This window comes from Anabas testudineus, chromosome 14, assembly GCF_900324465.2.
Source record: "Anabas testudineus chromosome 14, fAnaTes1.2, whole genome shotgun sequence".
In the NCBI taxonomy this organism is placed as follows: Eukaryota; Metazoa; Chordata; class Actinopteri; order Anabantiformes; family Anabantidae; genus Anabas; species Anabas testudineus.
Window position 1 is genome coordinate 4,504,361 of NC_046623.1, and position 18,838 is coordinate 4,523,198.

General features: G+C 41.3%; 1 protein-coding gene across 1 annotated transcript in view; it reads left to right on the top strand.

Moving 5' to 3' along the window:
• srrm3 (serine/arginine repetitive matrix 3) overlaps positions 1-18,653 on the top strand; it is a 65,022-nt gene extending 46,369 nt beyond the window's left edge. Inside the window, exons 7-14 of the mRNA XM_026372359.1 lie at positions 3,066-3,101; positions 3,364-3,414; positions 4,027-4,134; positions 5,535-5,697; positions 14,548-14,843; positions 14,943-15,194; positions 15,272-15,397; positions 17,457-18,653. Coding sequence (XP_026228144.1) covers positions 3,066-3,101; positions 3,364-3,414; positions 4,027-4,134; positions 5,535-5,697; positions 14,548-14,843; positions 14,943-15,194; positions 15,272-15,397; positions 17,457-17,718 — 1,294 coding nt within the window. The 3' untranslated portion in view covers positions 17,719-18,653. The remainder of the gene's footprint in view (positions 1-3,065; positions 3,102-3,363; positions 3,415-4,026; positions 4,135-5,534; positions 5,698-14,547; positions 14,844-14,942; positions 15,195-15,271; positions 15,398-17,456) is intronic.
• Positions 18,654-18,838: the final 185 nt, after the last annotated feature.

Here is an 18,838-nt window from a genome sequence, read left to right on the forward strand (position 1 = left end):
TCCACAATATATTAATCAATATATAAATCTTCCCCATGTCATAATGCAACATTGACAATAAAGTTGCCTAAGATGTAAGTCAAATATGTTATTTGCAATATAGTAAAATATCAGTGTTATAGTTTTAAGTTTAAAGCACTCGCCGCTAGTGTTGGATGTTCGTAGAAGTAGTTACTTTACATTGTGAGAGGAGACTCTGGACTCAAATGCACAACAGACATAAGAGATAAGCAGGCACATTTGTAGGTGGAAAGGATGAGGAGGAGGATGGGCACAATAACTAGTCTTCTGGTTAGAGGGTTCGGGTTGTTTCCCAGAGGACGAAGTGAAAAGTCTATTGCAGTTTCCTCTAGATTCAGTTTGGAGATGTAGGAAGTGGACCATCAGCAGCGAGTGGTGGCCGTTTCACTAGAGGGTAAGGGCAGCTTTTCAGCTGCGGGAAACACCAGGTGAGTAGAGTTGGCATTGCAGCACAACAGAATAGAACAATTCTCTTGTTCAGTGAAGCATAACAAATCAGAGAAACAGCCAGCTAGCTGAAGGTTATACACAAGGATAGTGATAAAACCGTCCAAAGTCTAAACCCAGAAAACACCTCAGACTTATGGTGCCTAAGGAGTAGGCAGAGATCAGAGTTCTGATGGAGAACTGAAGGTCCATTAACAAGTAGGTTCAGGAAACCAGGAACAGAATGCTGAAACACAACACAGGAGCAGTTAACAATCTGGCACAAAGAATAATCACAGCACAGCTTAAACAGGTCTGGTAATTTGCCACAGCAGCTTATGATCAGAGAAAACCCAATGGACAGGGGAAGTCAGTAAGTGAGTGGCAGCAGTGAGGTGGCAATCTGCCATGAAAACAGGAAGTTGAATTCTCCAACTTGACATCCATGTCTGTCTCACACTGATGCTAAATGATGATGCTGTGCCTTTAGAGTGGATATGCAACACCAAAGAATGTGACTGTGTATCAGTATTAAAGGCCCTTGGAGTATTTAGGTGCATCTTGGTGATTAGTTTACAATTAGTGTGTAAGAATGAGGAAATACGACTGTGAAAAAAGTGGAAAGAGGGGAAGAGAAGGGAAGTATTGAGGAAAGCCAGAAAGAATATGAAGATAAATGAAGAAAGACTGGTTACTGGTTACTGGGAGAGAAAATCTAAAGATGGAAAGTCAGAATGAAAAGGAGGGGAAGAAGTAAATAAGAGAGACAGGAAGGAAATGAAAGAAAATGGAACAAATGCAGATAAAGGCAGGGAAGGACAAAACGAGGAAAGAAAAGAGGAGGAAAGAGGGAGAAAGACAAATAAAGAAGAGCCACAGAATGACAATAAGACAAAAGATAGAGGGGAAGTAGCGATAAGTAGAAAAAGAGCAAGAGCTCATCAACAGATACTTGTGCACTGCCTTGGGATATCATAACGACAATAAGCAATTGTAGAGTGTCCTCCTCCTCCAGTATCTCTTGGTCTCTGCCTGACTCGGGGGGGGGGGGGGGGGGGGGGGGGCTAAATGTGTTGCTCTAATAACCCAGCCTGAACGTGGGCACCCAACACAAGAAAAATGAGCCTCTCACCAAATTGCTGAGCATCACTGCACTGCCCCGCTCTTGTTTCCCACCTCTCATCCATCCACGCACGTTCGACCCCCCCATCCCCATGCCTCCCTCCCAGCCTCACACCAAAGTTGCGCTGCATTGCAGGTACTGTTGATATATGAATAATGTATACGAGTCAGGGGTAGCAGCGTACAATGTTAGTCCCCGGAGTCAGCCTCCTCTGATGCTGCTCTTTTTAAGGTGCACTTTTGGAGAGAGATGGCTGAGGGGTGTGGCAGCGACTTTCATACTGTCCTGCTTATATTCATGTTGCTTGTACTATACAGCTCACTTTAAAATAATAGCTCCAGGTTGGGCTTCCCTATTTGGATCCATATTGGTCTCACATATAATATACATGTCCTTGTAATAGAAGAGGGGGGTCTTAGCTGTGACCAGAGTGTGTGGAAAAATGCAAAGGGCATTGAGCTCTCTACAGTATCAGAAGTCATATGAAGATGTCCCCAGTTTATTCCTATCAGTGGGGAAACATAGGCTGCTATTTGAGCCACAGTTGTGAATAACAGGTCAGCAACATACATTAGAGGGACAGCTTTATTACTTCCCTTTCAGTGAATCAACACACTTTGTGCTGCTGCTCCCTTCCACTCCACGCTGCCTGCTGTAGGTGTGTAAAACAGCAGGGGAGATGTAGGGCTCTTCAGGAAAATAGCATCAACTCTCAAAGACCGGTCTGACTAATCACCATGGAAACTGCAGTGAGGGTGAAAGTGATACTGAGGTGATGTGTCATTCGAAAGCTGAGGACTGGGGAATGGCCGAATTCTTTGCAGTTCTACTCAGTACGTGGTTAGTGGAAAACTGAGTCAGAATCTGAGTTTATTATCCGTGCTTTGTCGCAGGGAGCAGCATCTTCTACAGGCAGAAAATAAAGTGTGACATCAAGAATAATACCAGCTACGAAAAACCTCCTGTGAGAGCCCCTGCAGGCATCCCTGTATATATGGATGTATTCATGTGATTCATGTTGGTTAGCAAAGAGGGAGCTCACATATGCACAATAAGAGCTGTTATCTGTGTCCTTAATGTAAAAAACGCTGCTGCTAAATGAAGCTCAACTAAATGGAAAGGCCACACACCTTTAGCAGCTGTATGTCATCTCAATAGTCTCTGGAGGCGAATTTGAAAGTACGAAAAAAGGAAATATGAGAAAAGGTGCTTCACAGGTTGATAATGGCTTAGATTGCATTTTGAGATGAGCCTCCAGCATTTGTACCTCTGATGTCCTAAAATGTATTCCAAGAAGAAGGCTTAATAATTCACAGAACCTGGTAAACCCGAAAAACCTGGATTATTAAACCAACTGCTTCTCGGAACAGGCCCCTGATCAATACATAGCTTACTTATTATGAAATATTCAGTTGAGCATTGTGTGATGTGACTATGATATGATCATTATAACAATTATGTTGTTTTTTTTTTTTTGTTTGTTTGTTTTTGTCAGATCTGGATCTGCCTCCAGGAAAAAGAGGAGATACAGGTGTGTATGACAAAAAAAAATTATGTGACATGTTGTTAACAGCCTTATTTATGACTATGTACATCAAAGCAACATGCTGCAAATGATCTTTCTTATTCAAGATGTGTGTTACTGTCATTTCTGCCCATTGATTACTGTTTGTTAAAAAAGCAATGCAAACCATATGGCTGAACAGTGAGTTCAAATGTGTGCATGTGTTTTTATTGCTGTACTGTGCACAGCTTCATTGTCTCACCTACTGTGCCTGCGACACTTGTTTCAGATCGGGCAGCCCAAAGAACAAACACAAAGACAAGAATAAGCAGAAAAAGAGGTGAGACAGACAGAGAATCACTCAAAGGCCATTTACATGTTGAACTAAAGAAAATGTCAGTACAGTAAATGTCCGTATGTTTTCACAAAAAATGTTTCACATTCACTATCTGTGAAGTTTGATGTACACATATAGTATACAGTGTGTTTTTGCTCTGTGTTGTCTCAGTACCATTTGTCCTCTGCATACAGTGAAACAGACAGTGAGCAATAGCCTCAGTCCTCCACAATGGGTACAATTGGAATCATGTTAAATCTCTCATAAATTTAGATTGCTATTTCACACCCATTATCTACACACAGAGAATGTTAATGAGGACCTTCTGAGCATTATGAGTGAGTTCAACACAATTTCCATGCCATACATTGCGCCCACTTTTGATTAGAATATATATTGAAAATGTTTGGCAGTGCATGAACTGTTTTACATTGAGATTGACTATTGAGCTCCCTCTGGCATGTGTGTTTGGTATATACATACACGTGGCTTTGTGTATGTATATGTGTGCTTATGTGTGTGTGTGTGTGTGTGTGTGTGTGTGTGTGTGTGTGTGTGTGTGTGTGTGTGTGTGTGTGTGTGATGTGTGTCTGTCCATGCTTTGTCATCCATGAGGTCCCCTGGTGAGACTCCCAGCAGGAGTTCACAGCGTCAAGGCAGCTGCTGTAGCTCCCGTAGTGCCTCACTGTCCTCTACTCGGAGCACCTCCAAATCTCCCTCCAGGTAGACCCACACACACACTCACGCACACAATCTATTTTGTCACACACTGATAATACTCTACTGATGGTTGCCCTGGTGCCTGTCAGTCTCTGTCTAATTTGCACATGGCCCTCGGGGGATAGATTAGGATACAAACGGGGATCCTCAGCATGTCTTATAACAACCTCCATTAAATGACTGTGATATCTCACTCTGCACTCATGTAGTCATTGTTGGCAACACTGTTTGTTATTTTACGTAGCTCTGAACACCATGGTCCTGTTTATAGCCATATTTAAAGCTGAATATAGTGCACATTCAAATAAGCTGAAATGTCTTGGTTTAAGTTTTCTTAGATATAGTGTTACTATAATTATGCTGGTTGAAACATCAAACCATTTTTAAACATACTGACATATTTAGAAAATGTTTCAACTACTTACGGCAAAGAACAGCACAAACTGACAGGTAATAATATTCTGCTGTGCAACATTTTATCCCTCTACGCTGGTGTCCATTCATCCTTACACAGTTCATCAGTCTCAGGGTGCCTTGAGGGAATTAATTAAAAACTGGCACAAACATCCACTCAAGGACGAACCCATTCGCTGGTTAAAGGTCAAAGGTCAAGGTCTATGTGACCTCATGTCACATGAAGTCTCAGGAACGCCAGGAGGGAAATGTCATTACATTTGGCTCAAATGTTCATATGGACGTCAGGATGAACTAATTAGAACTATGTAAACTGTAATTTGATTGGTTGGCTGAGGAACACAAATATGAGTCAGTAATTTATTTATTTATTTATTTTTAGACTCTGTCTGGATTGTGATTTGGTTTGTGGGCCTGTAGTCATCAAATTAGTCGAACAGGAAATTAAGATTCGATATAAATCAAACATTTTCCAGCAAAATTCAAACTTTTCCTGGAGGTTCAACATCTAATTTGATGGTTTATGATATTATAAATCTAACATCTTTGGATTGTGGAGTGTTAGTTAAACAAAAATAGACCACTGAGGACATCACCTTGAGCACTGGGAAATTATGTTGAACACTTGGTTTATAAAGAGTTGATTAATTAAATGAAAATGATTTGAAGATTAAATTAAAATTGAGTGACAATAGCAGTCATAGTTCTACTTTCAAGGAACAACTAATAGCAAAACTGGTTTTCACTGAGTGTGAACAATAAAAACATTGAAACATTGAGTTTCTTAAGTGGGTGTTTTTAAGTTGAAAACAAAATTGATAAATTGCTTTTATTGTTCGGTGAAATTCCAACACTTAAGCCCTCACGTGAGTCAATAAAATCACAATTAGATTTTATTTATGAGTGTGACCCTAATTTACTTCTCACCAGGAAGATTTTTACAGACTATGCTTTACCTAGTCTGTTGCTGTGTGCCTCCACTATTCCAGACTGAACTCCAAGCACAAGACAGACGGACAAAAGGCGTCCGGCACCTCGTTTTCCCCAGGCACCAACAGTCCTACTGCATGGCACAACGGGGACCATACCCAGCGCAGCCACAATGGCAAAGCCGGCAGACTCAACCACTCCGAGGGCGAGAAAGGGCACGATGTATGTAATCTCTTCTATTTTGCTCCCACACCCCCACCCTCTTCCCACCCACTGCAACGGTATCTCCAACAGTCTTTTCAAATGAGTTGTATCTTGCTCTTTTGTGTTGGTTGACATGAATTCTCATCTCCTTTGATACTGAGAGTTTTTTGCCCATTCTTTTATCAGTTATTCTAAGCACAGTTTTTATGATTATATATTTAAACGTGTAAAAGACACTCCTTGTTGTGTAAAAACGTGTCGCTCCTGCTGCTTTTCTGGCTCTCTTTGACTCTTCTGCCATCTTGTTTTGTTTTTTTTTCTTGTTGTTTGCTGGTAATAGAGAGAGGGAGCCAAGTTAAGAAAGCTTCTATTGTTTCTGTTCAGTACACACCCTCTGAGTGAGAGCACAACATTAACACACCGCACCTCAGATGAAAATATGAGCGGCAGTGGCACACAATATTTCTAAATGAATGTGCAAAAAGATGTGTTGTTTCTCCCGAGCCAGTGACTGGTAAGGTGTAAGAAAAGCTAGGAACAGGTGTAACTACTTCAAACATTGGCTCCCCTACAAAGGTCCATATCTGTGAAGAGATATCAAAGAAAATGTGGACATGAACAAAAACTTCTATCGATAAAGTCTTAATGAGCCAGTGTTGTCAGAGTCACGATCAGATGTCTGACAGTGCTTTAAAGTTATGATAATCTGCGGTTCCTCCTTGAACTGACTAATCCAATTACTAAATGCAAAGTGTGAACTATAACAAAATACACTGCCTGTCCAAAAAAAAAAAAAGTCACATACTCTAAAATGTTGTTGGACCACCTTTAGCTTTGATTACAGCACACATTCATCGTGGCATCTTTTCATTAAGCTTCTGCAATGTCACAACATTTATTCCCGCCCAGAGTAGCATAAATTTTTCTCCAACATCTTGTATTGACTTTTTTTTTACGATTTGAATTTAGTGTATGCTGATCATGATCATTCAAGATTTTTTTCCGACCACATTTCTTCCTCAAAGATGATGGTTCACCACTATCCTTCCAATTCTTGAACCAGTTTTAGTAGTTTCATCAATCTCCTCAGATGTTTTCTTTGCTTGATGCTTGACCGCACTAAAACAGATTAAAAGCTTTTCCACAACCACAGGATGTGTCCTCTAATATAGTTGTTAATTATTGGCTCTTACCTATTTCTTTGGTTAAATCCAGGTGGTGAATTTTTTTTTTGGACATGCAGTGTATTACTATTAACAAGGTGAAGCTCACCATTCCAGGTAGGAACTGTTTCTGCGGGAGAGTATGGAAGATTTAAAATGTCTAAGTAAAAAGAAATCAAACAAAGAAATAAAAGGAAAAACACACTGTATTATTTAATTTAATTTATAATTTATTCATTCCTTCAATGTATCCATTTATTTAGTCACAAATTAAAAACATATGTTTTTGTCTTTAATTACAAAAAAAAGAAATATGTGAAAGAATTTTCAGTGTCTTCACAATGTTTTAAGTAGCACACAAACAGTCTAAACATGCCTCCATCACTTATTCACAGAATACTACACTGACATTACCACTAACCATTATCACATACTCATTAACTCGTCTCAAGTCTTTCAGCACTTGTAAATACATCTGGATGCAACAACCTCTGCAGTAAAGCAGTTTATCAATCCACCACAGCAATACAAACAGTAATTTTTGCAGACATCTCACCTCTTGTCCTTCCTCTCATCTTGTTTTAAGTTGGAAAAGTAACACAGCATAGCCTTAACAGCCTCTCGTCAAATCTGGAGGTCTTTATGTGTGACTAGTTTAGGGACAGTAAAGAGTGTAGGTCAAGTTTATCAAAATTGCGAGATTGCCGATTCCTGGAAGAAATACATAGTAAAACTTAAATTACTGTCCTTTTAACATGTGTTTTTCATTAGTAGAAGAAACATAACACAGCATTTTACATACATTTAACAGCCAGTATTCTGTGTTTGTTTTTACTTAGGGCTTTTATATCTTCCCTAGAGGTGAGCTGTGCCCTAACCTGAATATTGAACATTATGTGTTGCAGAATGAGCCTTTTAAGTAATAAAAGGTGCTACAACTCTGCTCTTTTAAAATAAGAATCAGCCTCATGTACTGTCCACAACAGGCTCCAAAGGCCCAGAGTGTCCTAAATGTCACTCCTTTCTCCCAGTTCAGCTTGGAACCGCTCCTGTTTGTCTTGGCTCCTTTGAAATCAACCGACGGTGTTAGTCTCTGATTAACTAAATGACACTGTCAGTGATGATTTCTAAATGACTTTCTGCCAATATGAAAACAACCTTGCTCCTCCATAATGTAAATTGTTCATTAGAGCTGCAGTGGGATGACAGCTATTATGTTGGGATAGAACAAAAGGCATCACTTAGACAAGAGGATCGCTTGTGAAATTGTCTTCTTCTGATAAACAAGTATCTAAATGGGCTGCAAACACTCCCTCCAGAGAACTGATGTCTCTTATTTTCTACTCCAGCTTGCATGTGTCTGTGAGGTCTTATCTGATCTCTCTCTCTCTCTCTCTCTCTCTCTCTGCTTATTTCATTCATTATTGTTTATTTTTTTAAACTTATCAATTTACGTGGTATTTACCCATGCATAAATGCCCAAATCTTTCTGTCTCATTTATATAAAAAGCACTCAAATGCTTTGGAACTGGACCAAGTAGGTTAACTGGGTATGTGTAATAGTTTCTTCTTGTCAATCCAGTTGTCTTTCTTCTCAAGCACATTCTCTGCTCAGTGATAGATCCTCTTCTCCTCCAGGTGTCTAACAGCTCCTGCCAAAGCACCAAGGGTTAAACATGTGCTCCTCTTTATATTACCATGTTAATATGCATGATTTCCTCGAGGTGGCAGTATATCTTCTGTCCCTGACGTTTTGTTTCTATTCTATTTGTTCATGCTAGTAGAGAATGGCAAGGAAGGTTTGTTAGATCCTGTACTTTTGGGCCATTCAGATGGGATGTAGCGTAAAGGAGCATTTAATTGGCTCTTATTCTCAAGTAGCCATTTTTTTAATGTAAGGTGAAGTTGCCACTCTTGTTAATCTCCACCAAAAACTAAAATGGCATTATCATAGTCCTCAAACTGCAATCTCTGCACACGATGATGGTTATGTGACACAGATCCTGGATCTAAATGAAATTTCGATTTTACTGCAGCAGTTGTGTGGTTTAGTTAATGTTCTGTGTAGCAGCTCTGGTTCTCTATCTGTCATCTCAGTTTGTGTTCCTGTAGTTGTCTTCAAGCCCTGGTTGGGACTGTCTCGTCCACTACAGAGGGGACAGTTCTGGATGTTGGATGCTTTGCATTGACAAACCTAAGGAATCATTTATAGAGGTGGGAAAGTTAAGCAGACCTGTATTCGCCTAACCAACCTGATAGGATGAGGTTATGTCTGTATCAGTACCCATTCCAAACTGCAGTGCTGGAAGACAGAGAGGGGAGCCTGCCATTATAGGTAGGAAGAGACAGTTTAAATTGAAGAATGGGAGTAACGCCACATTTTCAGACAGTCGGCCCTCAAAGGCATTCAAAGTGTTACACTTGGTTGTGCACACTTCTTAGTTTCTCACTTCAGCACAGCTGCCCAATCAAGGCATGAAAAGGGTGTGAAAGTGGGATTGTCAGTTTTCAGACAGTTACAGAACTCACTGAGCTCAAGCCTCCCAGTCTATAGTTGGAAGTGTGTATGTGGTGAGGGGGTTTCCAAGACTGTTCAAGCATCCGTTCTCCTTGAAACCCTGACTCTTGAAACACGGTGTTATGAAATGCTTCCAATGAAGCACAAATCTTACCTGTGTGCTGCTTGGCCAAGTTTATTTTCAAGCGTTGCCCATAGTGCCCAGTGGGGAAGAAAAACACCCACTGAAAGCAGAACACTCACTAGCGTACTTTAGCTGCAGTAGGAGTTTACTGCTCTCTGGCTACTGTGGGCAGTAATGATCTTATTATAATGCGGTGCACCATGAGGCAACGAAGCAGCCCCGTTCAAATACATATTCAAAGATGAGATTTAACGTATCCATTATGAAAAGTGTTCTGCGTCTTTTTCAATTTAGATATTAGGACCCAACTCTACATAGAGGAAAGGAAAGCAGCCAAAATTTAAGTTGTATTGTACATTTTGGAATGGGAATAGTCCAAATTCAATTTGGACTATTCCCATTCCTATCACAGAGTGAATTAACAACATAGAAAAGCGCTAATACTATGAATTCAATAAAAAAAAAAAGAAATCCATATGTGTAATGGAACACCTCCATATTCACTCTTTGGAAGTTAGACACACCTAGTCCACACTGATGCTAGCATCAAAAAAAGTATTATGTAGCTTTTAGAGTAGGGTACTGTAGACATGGTCCAGTCCAGAGGTAGCTAAATGAGTCACTGAATCACTTATGAACTGAGCTTTGTACGTTCAGGGGCAAAACTTGTCAGCTGCTCACATGAAATTGCAGCCGCTTCCAATCCCAGCACATAAGTACATAAGAACTATGCCGGCAGTGTCCTTTTTAGTCCTGCAGGCACTCCTCCAATCACGAGCTTCCCAGTGAAAACAGACTCGGAGAAGTGCACACACCGGCCAAGACCGCATCACAAGGCTTCAAGGATGAGGACTGAGGGTTCGGTTTGGAAAATGCACATCTGCTTAACCTCCCCATCACTGATAAAGAGAAGTGTCCCTATGGGAAGCATCTGAAACTGTTTCCCACGCAGTCGTTGAGAGAATCCCAAACGGGGCTACTCGCTCATTATTAATGGATACATTCAAACACTTCAAACACAAGTATGTGGACTCTTCAAAATAACTAGGACAACTCCACACATTTATCAACATGATTGTTATTTTAAAGGGACCCAAGCCATTTTGAACGTAGACTCCCTCTTCACGTTAGAAGAGCAGATTTGACAAAGCTCCTCGCGGCTGCCTCTCAGCGCACCTCTGTTTACATTCATGAATGAATGTGGCCTGGCGGAAAGTAGGGCTGACACCCAAAACCGGCCCTCGCTGATAAGGACCCAGGCCAAAACATGACTGGGGTCCCTTTCAAATGTGCTGAATCTCTTAGTTGTCCGTCATAGCGGTGATTGTCCCTCCTACACTCCTCTCCCTCCTCTCCTACCTGTTCATCTGTGTCCTGTGTGACTCACATCTCTCTCACTCTTGGTGTCCTGGCATTTTTCTTCCCACATATCTTTCACATTAGCCAGCTCTGCATGCTACCCCCTCCCCTCCCTCTACCCATTTCGCTCCTTCCTCTCTCCTCCATTGAGCTCCACTAATATGACAATTAACTCTATAGACTCACCTGTATCCACCCCGTCCCCCACACCCCCTCAGTTTTGATACAAATATGGTTGCATTTGTACAAGCGAAAAAGACAAAGCAAATCATGTCGTTTCTATTTTCATCCTTTGTTTCAAATTTTAGTTAGATTTTGAATTTCCATCTGGATTTATTTATTTTTTACTTTCCTCCCCTCTGTTTTATTTTTTTCTTTTTTTTTTCTTTTTTTTGGTTTGATTATTTCTTCTCAGTCTCTGGACTAAGTATGTAGCTCTGATACTAAAAGAGGTCATTGTCTTTTTCCCATTTCGCTGCGGAGAACATTCCTTTCTCCTTTTTTCTTTTTTCTTTCTTTCCTTTTTTTTGTTGATATTGCATACGTGTCACTGATTGAAATGGAAGGTAGGTAATGCTTTGCCTACGCACGTGATCTTTATGCAGATGAGAATGTGACAAGCACCCTAGCCTGAGTGACGTCAATGTTTCTCTCTCTCTCTCTCTTTCTCTTTCTCTCTCTCTCTCTCTCTCTCTGTTGTTTACCAGTGGTATTTAACCAAATTAATTTGACTTCATCAATTATGATTTGACTCTTTAATGATTGGATTACATAGAGCTCTGGTTTTTCTCTTTCCTCCTTAACTTCAGTCTGAAGTCCAATATCCCGCTCTATCTTCCAGGTCCATTTCTTTTCATTTCTTTTTTGTTTACTTTCTGTTTTGGTAGAATGCATTCCTGTTTGTCCAGCATCTCTCTGTTTGTTGGTGAATTAGTACATTCGTCCTTATGATTTCCACCATATTGATTTCTCATTTCTAACAACTGTCATAAGCACCAGTGGTTGTGTGTTTTCTTACTATACCGCTTAGTTGTCTTCTCTCCAGTAGAGAACGGCTCTTCTTCTTTCTGCAAGGACCAGTCGGTGCTTTTGCTGTATCTTAGATTACGAAGCAGCTTAGACAGCACGTGATAATGCATGCGGAAGAGCCAGCTGCACTTGGTTTCATACCAAACAGCTTTGGGAGATTTACAGTCTTTTTTATGACATGCTTACAAAGAGCAGCTGTGCATCACACTTTTCAGTCCCTAACTCATATTGGTTCACTTAGAGAATAAATAGAAGTTTGTAATATATCTTAGTTCATGTTCTACAGTGCACACTTTAAAGGACAAGGCTGTTTCTTGTGCTATAACAAATCCCTTGTAAAGACCTAAACCAACAATGCGTTAGTGTGTCAAAGCCATCTAGCCTCACTATCAGGGTTAGATTTTAGGATATGTGGCTATAGTTTCACAGCCTTTTGGAGATCTACTAAGTATTTACAGAACTAGGACAATCCACGAGAGCATATCTTGCCTCAAAATAAACATTGCCCATGTTCATGCTGATAAAAGAACAGCCAGTCACCCAGAGCAGCAGCTGCTGTTGCAAAATTGAAGTCGCAAAAGAGTTCAAATTAACATTCAGCGAGTGTTCATGTGGGAACCACTGAAAAAGTATTAAATCGACCATTTTTAAAGAGATACAATTAGAAACACTGTGTTATTGTTACTTAAGCTCTTACAGTTTGACTCCACAACGTATGATAAAAACACTAAGTAGGTGTTTAAAGTTCAATGGTCACCAACACAGAAAATCATGTACTCAGGTGATTACACTGCCAATAACAGCTGCACGGTGCAGAATTAACTAATTAGAGTTTAACTGGAGAATCTGTTAGTATAAATTTTCTGTTATCCATGTGAAACAAAGACCTGTACTTTTCCTTTAGCAGAGACATTAAATTGGACAAAGCACAGTTGTCTTGTTCAGTCTCAGTATCCAGCAACGCTTTACACACACTGCTGATAAAGTCACAGCATCTAATATAATGTTTAGCACGCTGGATGTCATTTCACACTGAAATGTGTGGGCGGAGTCTAATTCAATCTCTACAGAGTTGAACCAGCACTGCTGTGATCAGCTCAGTCAAATAGCTCCAACATTGAGCAACATTCGACTATAAATGTGGTTAAATTACTCTGGGAAAAGTTTCGCTCTCCAGTTTCAGCTCTCTGTGGCCCAGAGGAACAAACTGTCATCGTTGTGGTAGGACAGGTTATTTGTTGGTTTGGTCTTTTCAAGGGATGTGCTGATAATGTGAGAGATATATGTATGTTTAAACACTCTCAGTCTTATCCTTAATACAGGGATTATTGTGCAGAATGCTACTACTTAGTAACGAGTTATGAACTCAGTAATGTAATTTAAGTAATGGACATTTTATGGCACTGAAAGTAGCTTTTTACTTTAAAATCCCAAAGGATCCATTTTCATTCTTACTGTTTAGTCATTCATTAATCATTCAACAACCAGCTCCTTTTGAGATTTTCTTAACCCAAGTTAGTAATGAATCAATCTATAATTACCTAACACTCATATATAGCATACATAGCATCAATTCTTCTAAGTCAACAGAGGCGTGTGTCCTGTACCAAGCAGCTCATGAGCACACACACTGATAGTAAGCAGTGAAAGCTAAGGCAGTTATCCTATAAACATGTCAGACAGTGAGATAACACCTTCCCCGTGGTACCCAGATACTACAACGGAGAGAATAATAAAAGGTAAAGAAAATACCTTAAACTCTCAACCGCCTCTGACGTTTAGAAAGGTGACTGGACCCAGAGGATTTACTCTCTGTGTGAGGGATTCCCTGCACATTGTGGTTTTCCTCTTTTGAGTTCTTTTCCATTGATTTCCATGCATTGTCTCATGAGTCACTGGCAGGGAAGGGTTTTGTGTCTTTTTCTCTTGCATTTTGTGAATCTAATGATGCACTTATGTTGCCCCACTTTTCCCTTTTCTTCATACCTTACCTACTAAAGGAGGGAATACCACTTTATTGGTAAGTGGATGTTAACCAGAAGGGAGTTAAACAAGAGTAACCATTAAAAAAACAAAGAAAATGGGTCGCTGTTCACATCTCAGCAATTGTCTTCAGGAAAAAAAAAATCCAGAAAGAGAAAATTGAGTAGCAGATGATTTGTTTTCTGATTCAATTGATTCAATAATTGTGATCTTTATTTTGTTCCTTCCATTTCTGTGATGTTCTGTCAAGTTGTCTTCTCTTTCTGTTTTGTTTCTTTCTTCTTTATTTTTTTTTTAACCATTACTAAAATAACTGAAGAAGTCCTCTTGTTCTACTCTACAAAATCTGTAGCTCTGTACTTTCTGCCTCTGCTCTTAAACAGTTTTGTTTTGTTTTGTTTTGTTTTTTACCTCTCTTCCTCCTCTTCCTAGTTCTTTTGTTTGTTTTTGCGATTATGATTTCTTCAACTCATTATGGTTTTGCATGCCAAGTATTGCATGCGCTGCACCATAGAGGACTATCTATAAGCCATATGGAGAAAATCTAGATCTTTTTCTTTAAGATGTTGACCTTCTTTTGGCAAGTACACCGTAGCACTCAATCGCCAGCCTGAAAACAGTCTAATGCTCTTTTTGTCCTTTTTTTCTTTTTTCTTTTTTGTTTTCCTTTGTTGGTGATCATTTCTTTGCAGAAGCTCCATCTGCTGACTGCAAGCTCTGCAGGCATCCAGTCCACTCTGCTGAAAGAGCACAAGCTCCACAGCGCCCCCAGCAGGAGCCAGACGGGACTGACGTGCGCTGCAGCAGAAGCCGGGAGTGTGGACGGCAGGAGTGCGGCTGTAGGGAGCTCAGTAACCCCGGCACCAGGGAGGAGAGGGAGTCAGAGGGGCCAGAATAAGAGCTCCCACTCCCCTGCTCACAGCAGCGACTCAGGCCACTCCCAGCACAACCACACTCACAGAGGGAGGACCTCTCGTCACCAGAGAAAGTAAACCTTCTATTTGACACTTTTGAGCCTATACCACTGCGAGAACATTATGCCAATCGCCACTTAACATTTTCTGTATTATACCTCCGATTACCCCAGGACAAAAGCTGGCCACTCTTCCAAGCGTCACCACCACTCCAGTCGGGGTCAAGCACACCATCGGAGCCCGTCAGCATCTCCACAACGACACTCGCACACATCGGGCAGGAAGAAGGAGGAATCGCGAAACAAAGCCAACCTCCGACAGCGCAGCAGCTCCTGGAGCAGCGGCCATTCATCCTCTCACTCCGCATCCAGAGACAGGGGTCCCAGCAAGGCCAAGTCCCCACACAACAAACAGAACACTTCCAGGTGAGACCTCGCTCTCTTGTGTTACACTGTTCTGTTAGCTCATGATTCTGTTCTCACGTTTTCCCTGCGTCATGCAGAGAGAGGGACAGCGCCAACCGCTCTGACACCGACAGCCGAGCCCGCCGCCGCTCACGCAGCTACTCACCCATTCGCAAAAGGAGGAGAGATTCACCCAGCTTCATGGAGGCTCGCAGGATCACCAGGTAACAAAGCTGCCCAGAGTAACATTAACATTCCCATGTATTCACTATTTGTCTCTGGTATGGTTTGTTTCAGTAGAATACCAGAGTAATTCAGACTCCAATGAGACAGTTTGTCTTTCAAATGTAATAATAATGTAAAATATTGTATATTTTTAAACTTAGATCCCTCAAAATAGCCACAGTTTGCCTTGATGACAGCAAACTATTGGCTATATTGTAACAAGCTTAAGGATGTAGACACCTGAAACGGTTTCAGCTAACAGGTGTCCGACTTATCTGAGACCATCTGCTGTGTTGTGCCAAAGTAATGGAGGTACAGAGGCAAACAGGACCATTCTGCTAACATAGGAATCCATATCACAGCGAGAGCTGCTCCACTAAGTAAAAAGAAACAACAGTCATCATTAAAATTTTGAACAAAGAACTTCAGCTATCATGACGAAACCGGCTCAAATATCCTGCAAATCACTTGCTCTTTCTTCCGTTCCAGACGGATCATTATGAAGTTGTTTTTAACTCCTCTTTTCTTGCATTTGTGAGCTGTGGATCAGACAGAGAACATTGCTTAGGGAGCTTACAGTGACTAAATCAATGAGAAACCATAAATGTGTGTTAATTGCCATTGGGAGATACAACACTGGGTGAATATACGAGACACATACAGGCTAATTGTAATGAATGTAAAAATGTAAAACTATATAGAGACAACTTTTTTTCACGCAGCAGAAATAAAACTTTTGTAAAAAACATTGGAGTGAAAAGAACATTTAGGGAAATATTTTTTAAGACTAAGACATTATTGACATTATTATTGACTTTTACTGTCTAGTTTTAGCATTTTGAACAATAAATAATACATGAAAAGACTCTATGTACTGAGCTCTTGTACATTTATTTATTTATGTTATTCACTGTATCTCTACTAAATATTGTTCTGTTGAAATTTTGTACCACAGCTTCGGGCTTGTTATGTCTGCAGCGTCACCTCTGTGCCTTCTCATACAAATGCAAATAGCCACGGGTGAAATGTGTGTGTATCTTGTCATCTTTCACTCCAGTCCTAAAGGTCGTGATGCCAAGACAACGAGACGCTGCTGAACGAGCTGCTGCAGGCTAGTTACCCTGGTAACAGTTGCCGTGCAGTAGGACCCCGCTTGTCTGACTCCTGAAGCTCGGCTGAACGGCAAACCATCAGAGCCCCCCCTGAGTAAACCTGGCCTCCTCCTGTTCTTTTCTGTCCGCTTACCGCTCCTTCATCTCGTCCCTGAAATGTACACAAAGATACTCACACCAACTCTAATGCTGCGCCCCACCGAGGCCGTGCACTAATGTTGTAACACGGGGATAAAGAGATTAAAATGCTATCAAGGTTTATTTAAGTGGATACCCCCTATTGCACTCACTGCGTTCTCCCATGGCAGATATAAGACAAAGCTATGGTGGAGTTATCTACATCACTGCTGAAATGACATGGTGAATCACACCTCGTGGCAGAAGGGATACCTTGATAGTGTTTGTCTTGCCCCACTGTTGACTGTTGATTTTTCTGGGTGTTGGCCTCCATTGAGAAGAAGATGTTCTTTTGGGAGCTAACAGCTAATTATCTTACAGGAAGCACTTCCAGGGTGGCTATTAACAAGGCAATCTATGCTTAAGCTTAAACTAACGACATTGTAGTGTGTGCATGTGTGTGTGCGCGTGTCTGGTTATGTGTGAGTGTGTGTGTGTGTGTGTGGGTGTGGGTGTGTGTGTGGCACTGGTTGTTTTAACTCACGTAGCTGCTCTCTTCCAGATCCTGTACTTAAATCTTAAATCTATCACTTTTGTATTCTAACACTGGTTTTCTCTTCACCAACCAAATCTTCATGTGTTGTCCGGAAGTTGATTTGTGTCAGCTGGACTTCTTTCATGAAAGAACTCCAGCTGCCACCTGGATGACACCTGACATCATGTGTTTTCCATCAGCATCACGTGTAAATATGTCTAAATCAATATTTAAAAACCTGTTTGTCTGATGTAGCTGTGTAACACTCCCTCCTCTGTTTCCTCCTCCCCAAAGTGCTCGGAAGCGGCCCATCCCCTACTACCGGCCCAGCCCTTCCTCTTCCAGCTACGACAGCAGCCCGTCGCGGTCCAGCCGCAGCCGTAGCCGCAGCTACAGCAGCTACAGCCGCAGCAGGAGCCACAGCCGGAGCCACAGCAGGAGCCGCAGCCGCAGCTGGAGCCGCAGCCAGAGCAGGAGCTGGAGCCGCAGCAGGAGCCACTCCCGCAGCCACCACAGTTACTACAGCCGCAGCAGCTACGACAGCCCCGGCTTCTGAACGCAGCAGACAGCACAGGAGGGAAAAGAAACACAAACAGAGGAGACTTCCTGTTCAATTTACAGAGCAGCGGCTTAGAAATGATGAATCTCCCTTGACAGCAGCCGCACTGCTGCACAGTCTAGGGCTCAAACTCCTCAACCCGTGACCATAATCCTTCTATAATACAGAGCCTGGATCAAAGAGGAGAAACGTTTTTTGATATAGTACATTACCATGAAATTGGCTGTCACCATTCATGTCTTCACATATCTAAGGTATTTAAGGACATGGGTCGCCACTTGTCAAAAATGAATTTGGTAGAGCCCAAAGATCAAATGTTGCTGTATGATAGCACTTTCCTTCTCTTCCTCCACAAAACAACCAAAAATGAATACATTAAAAAACTGTATACTATTTAAATATATATCCTAAAAATAGGAGCTTAGTAGAAGACAAAAGAGGACACATCCACGTTTTGCTGTACATTCTTTTTCTCTTATCATGTACTCATCTCCCCAAAGACGTCGTTTCACCGGAGCGCAGAGATCAACAGAAGTGAGAACAAAAGAAGTCGGTGGAAGAAATGGGAAGCAAAAAAAAAAAAAAAGGAACATTTTTTTATGATAAAAATGGTATTGTATAGGTTTGTCTGTATAGATACAAACTCTTTTAAGTTCTGGCTTTGTAAACTATGCACTGTATATTCCATATAGTCTGAGGAGGTTTGTTTAGCATGATGCATCAGGAGAGACGTGCTGCTCGTAGGAGAGTACCTGGCCCATTTGAAAGGTGCCAGGGCGCATATGTGCTCCCCTCTGACCTATATAGTATGTCAGATACCTGTGTACACAGGTGAATGGGGTGTGAGGGGGGAAAAAAATCAACGTATTATGTACTTTTACTCTCTTCCCTGTTAAAATGATTATGTTGATTCTGCTAATCCTGTGTCAGAGTGTGTGTGTGTGTGTGTGTGTGTGTGTGTGTTTGCGTGCGTGGGCGTGTGTGTGCACCTCCTCTGCAATGACCAGTGAGGTATGTTACACATGTCCTCCGCTGTAGCCTGCGTTTAAGGCTGCTGTAAGGTACTGTACAGGAAAACCGTCTGCAAAATGTCTCCATGCACACGTTATTTTGACCA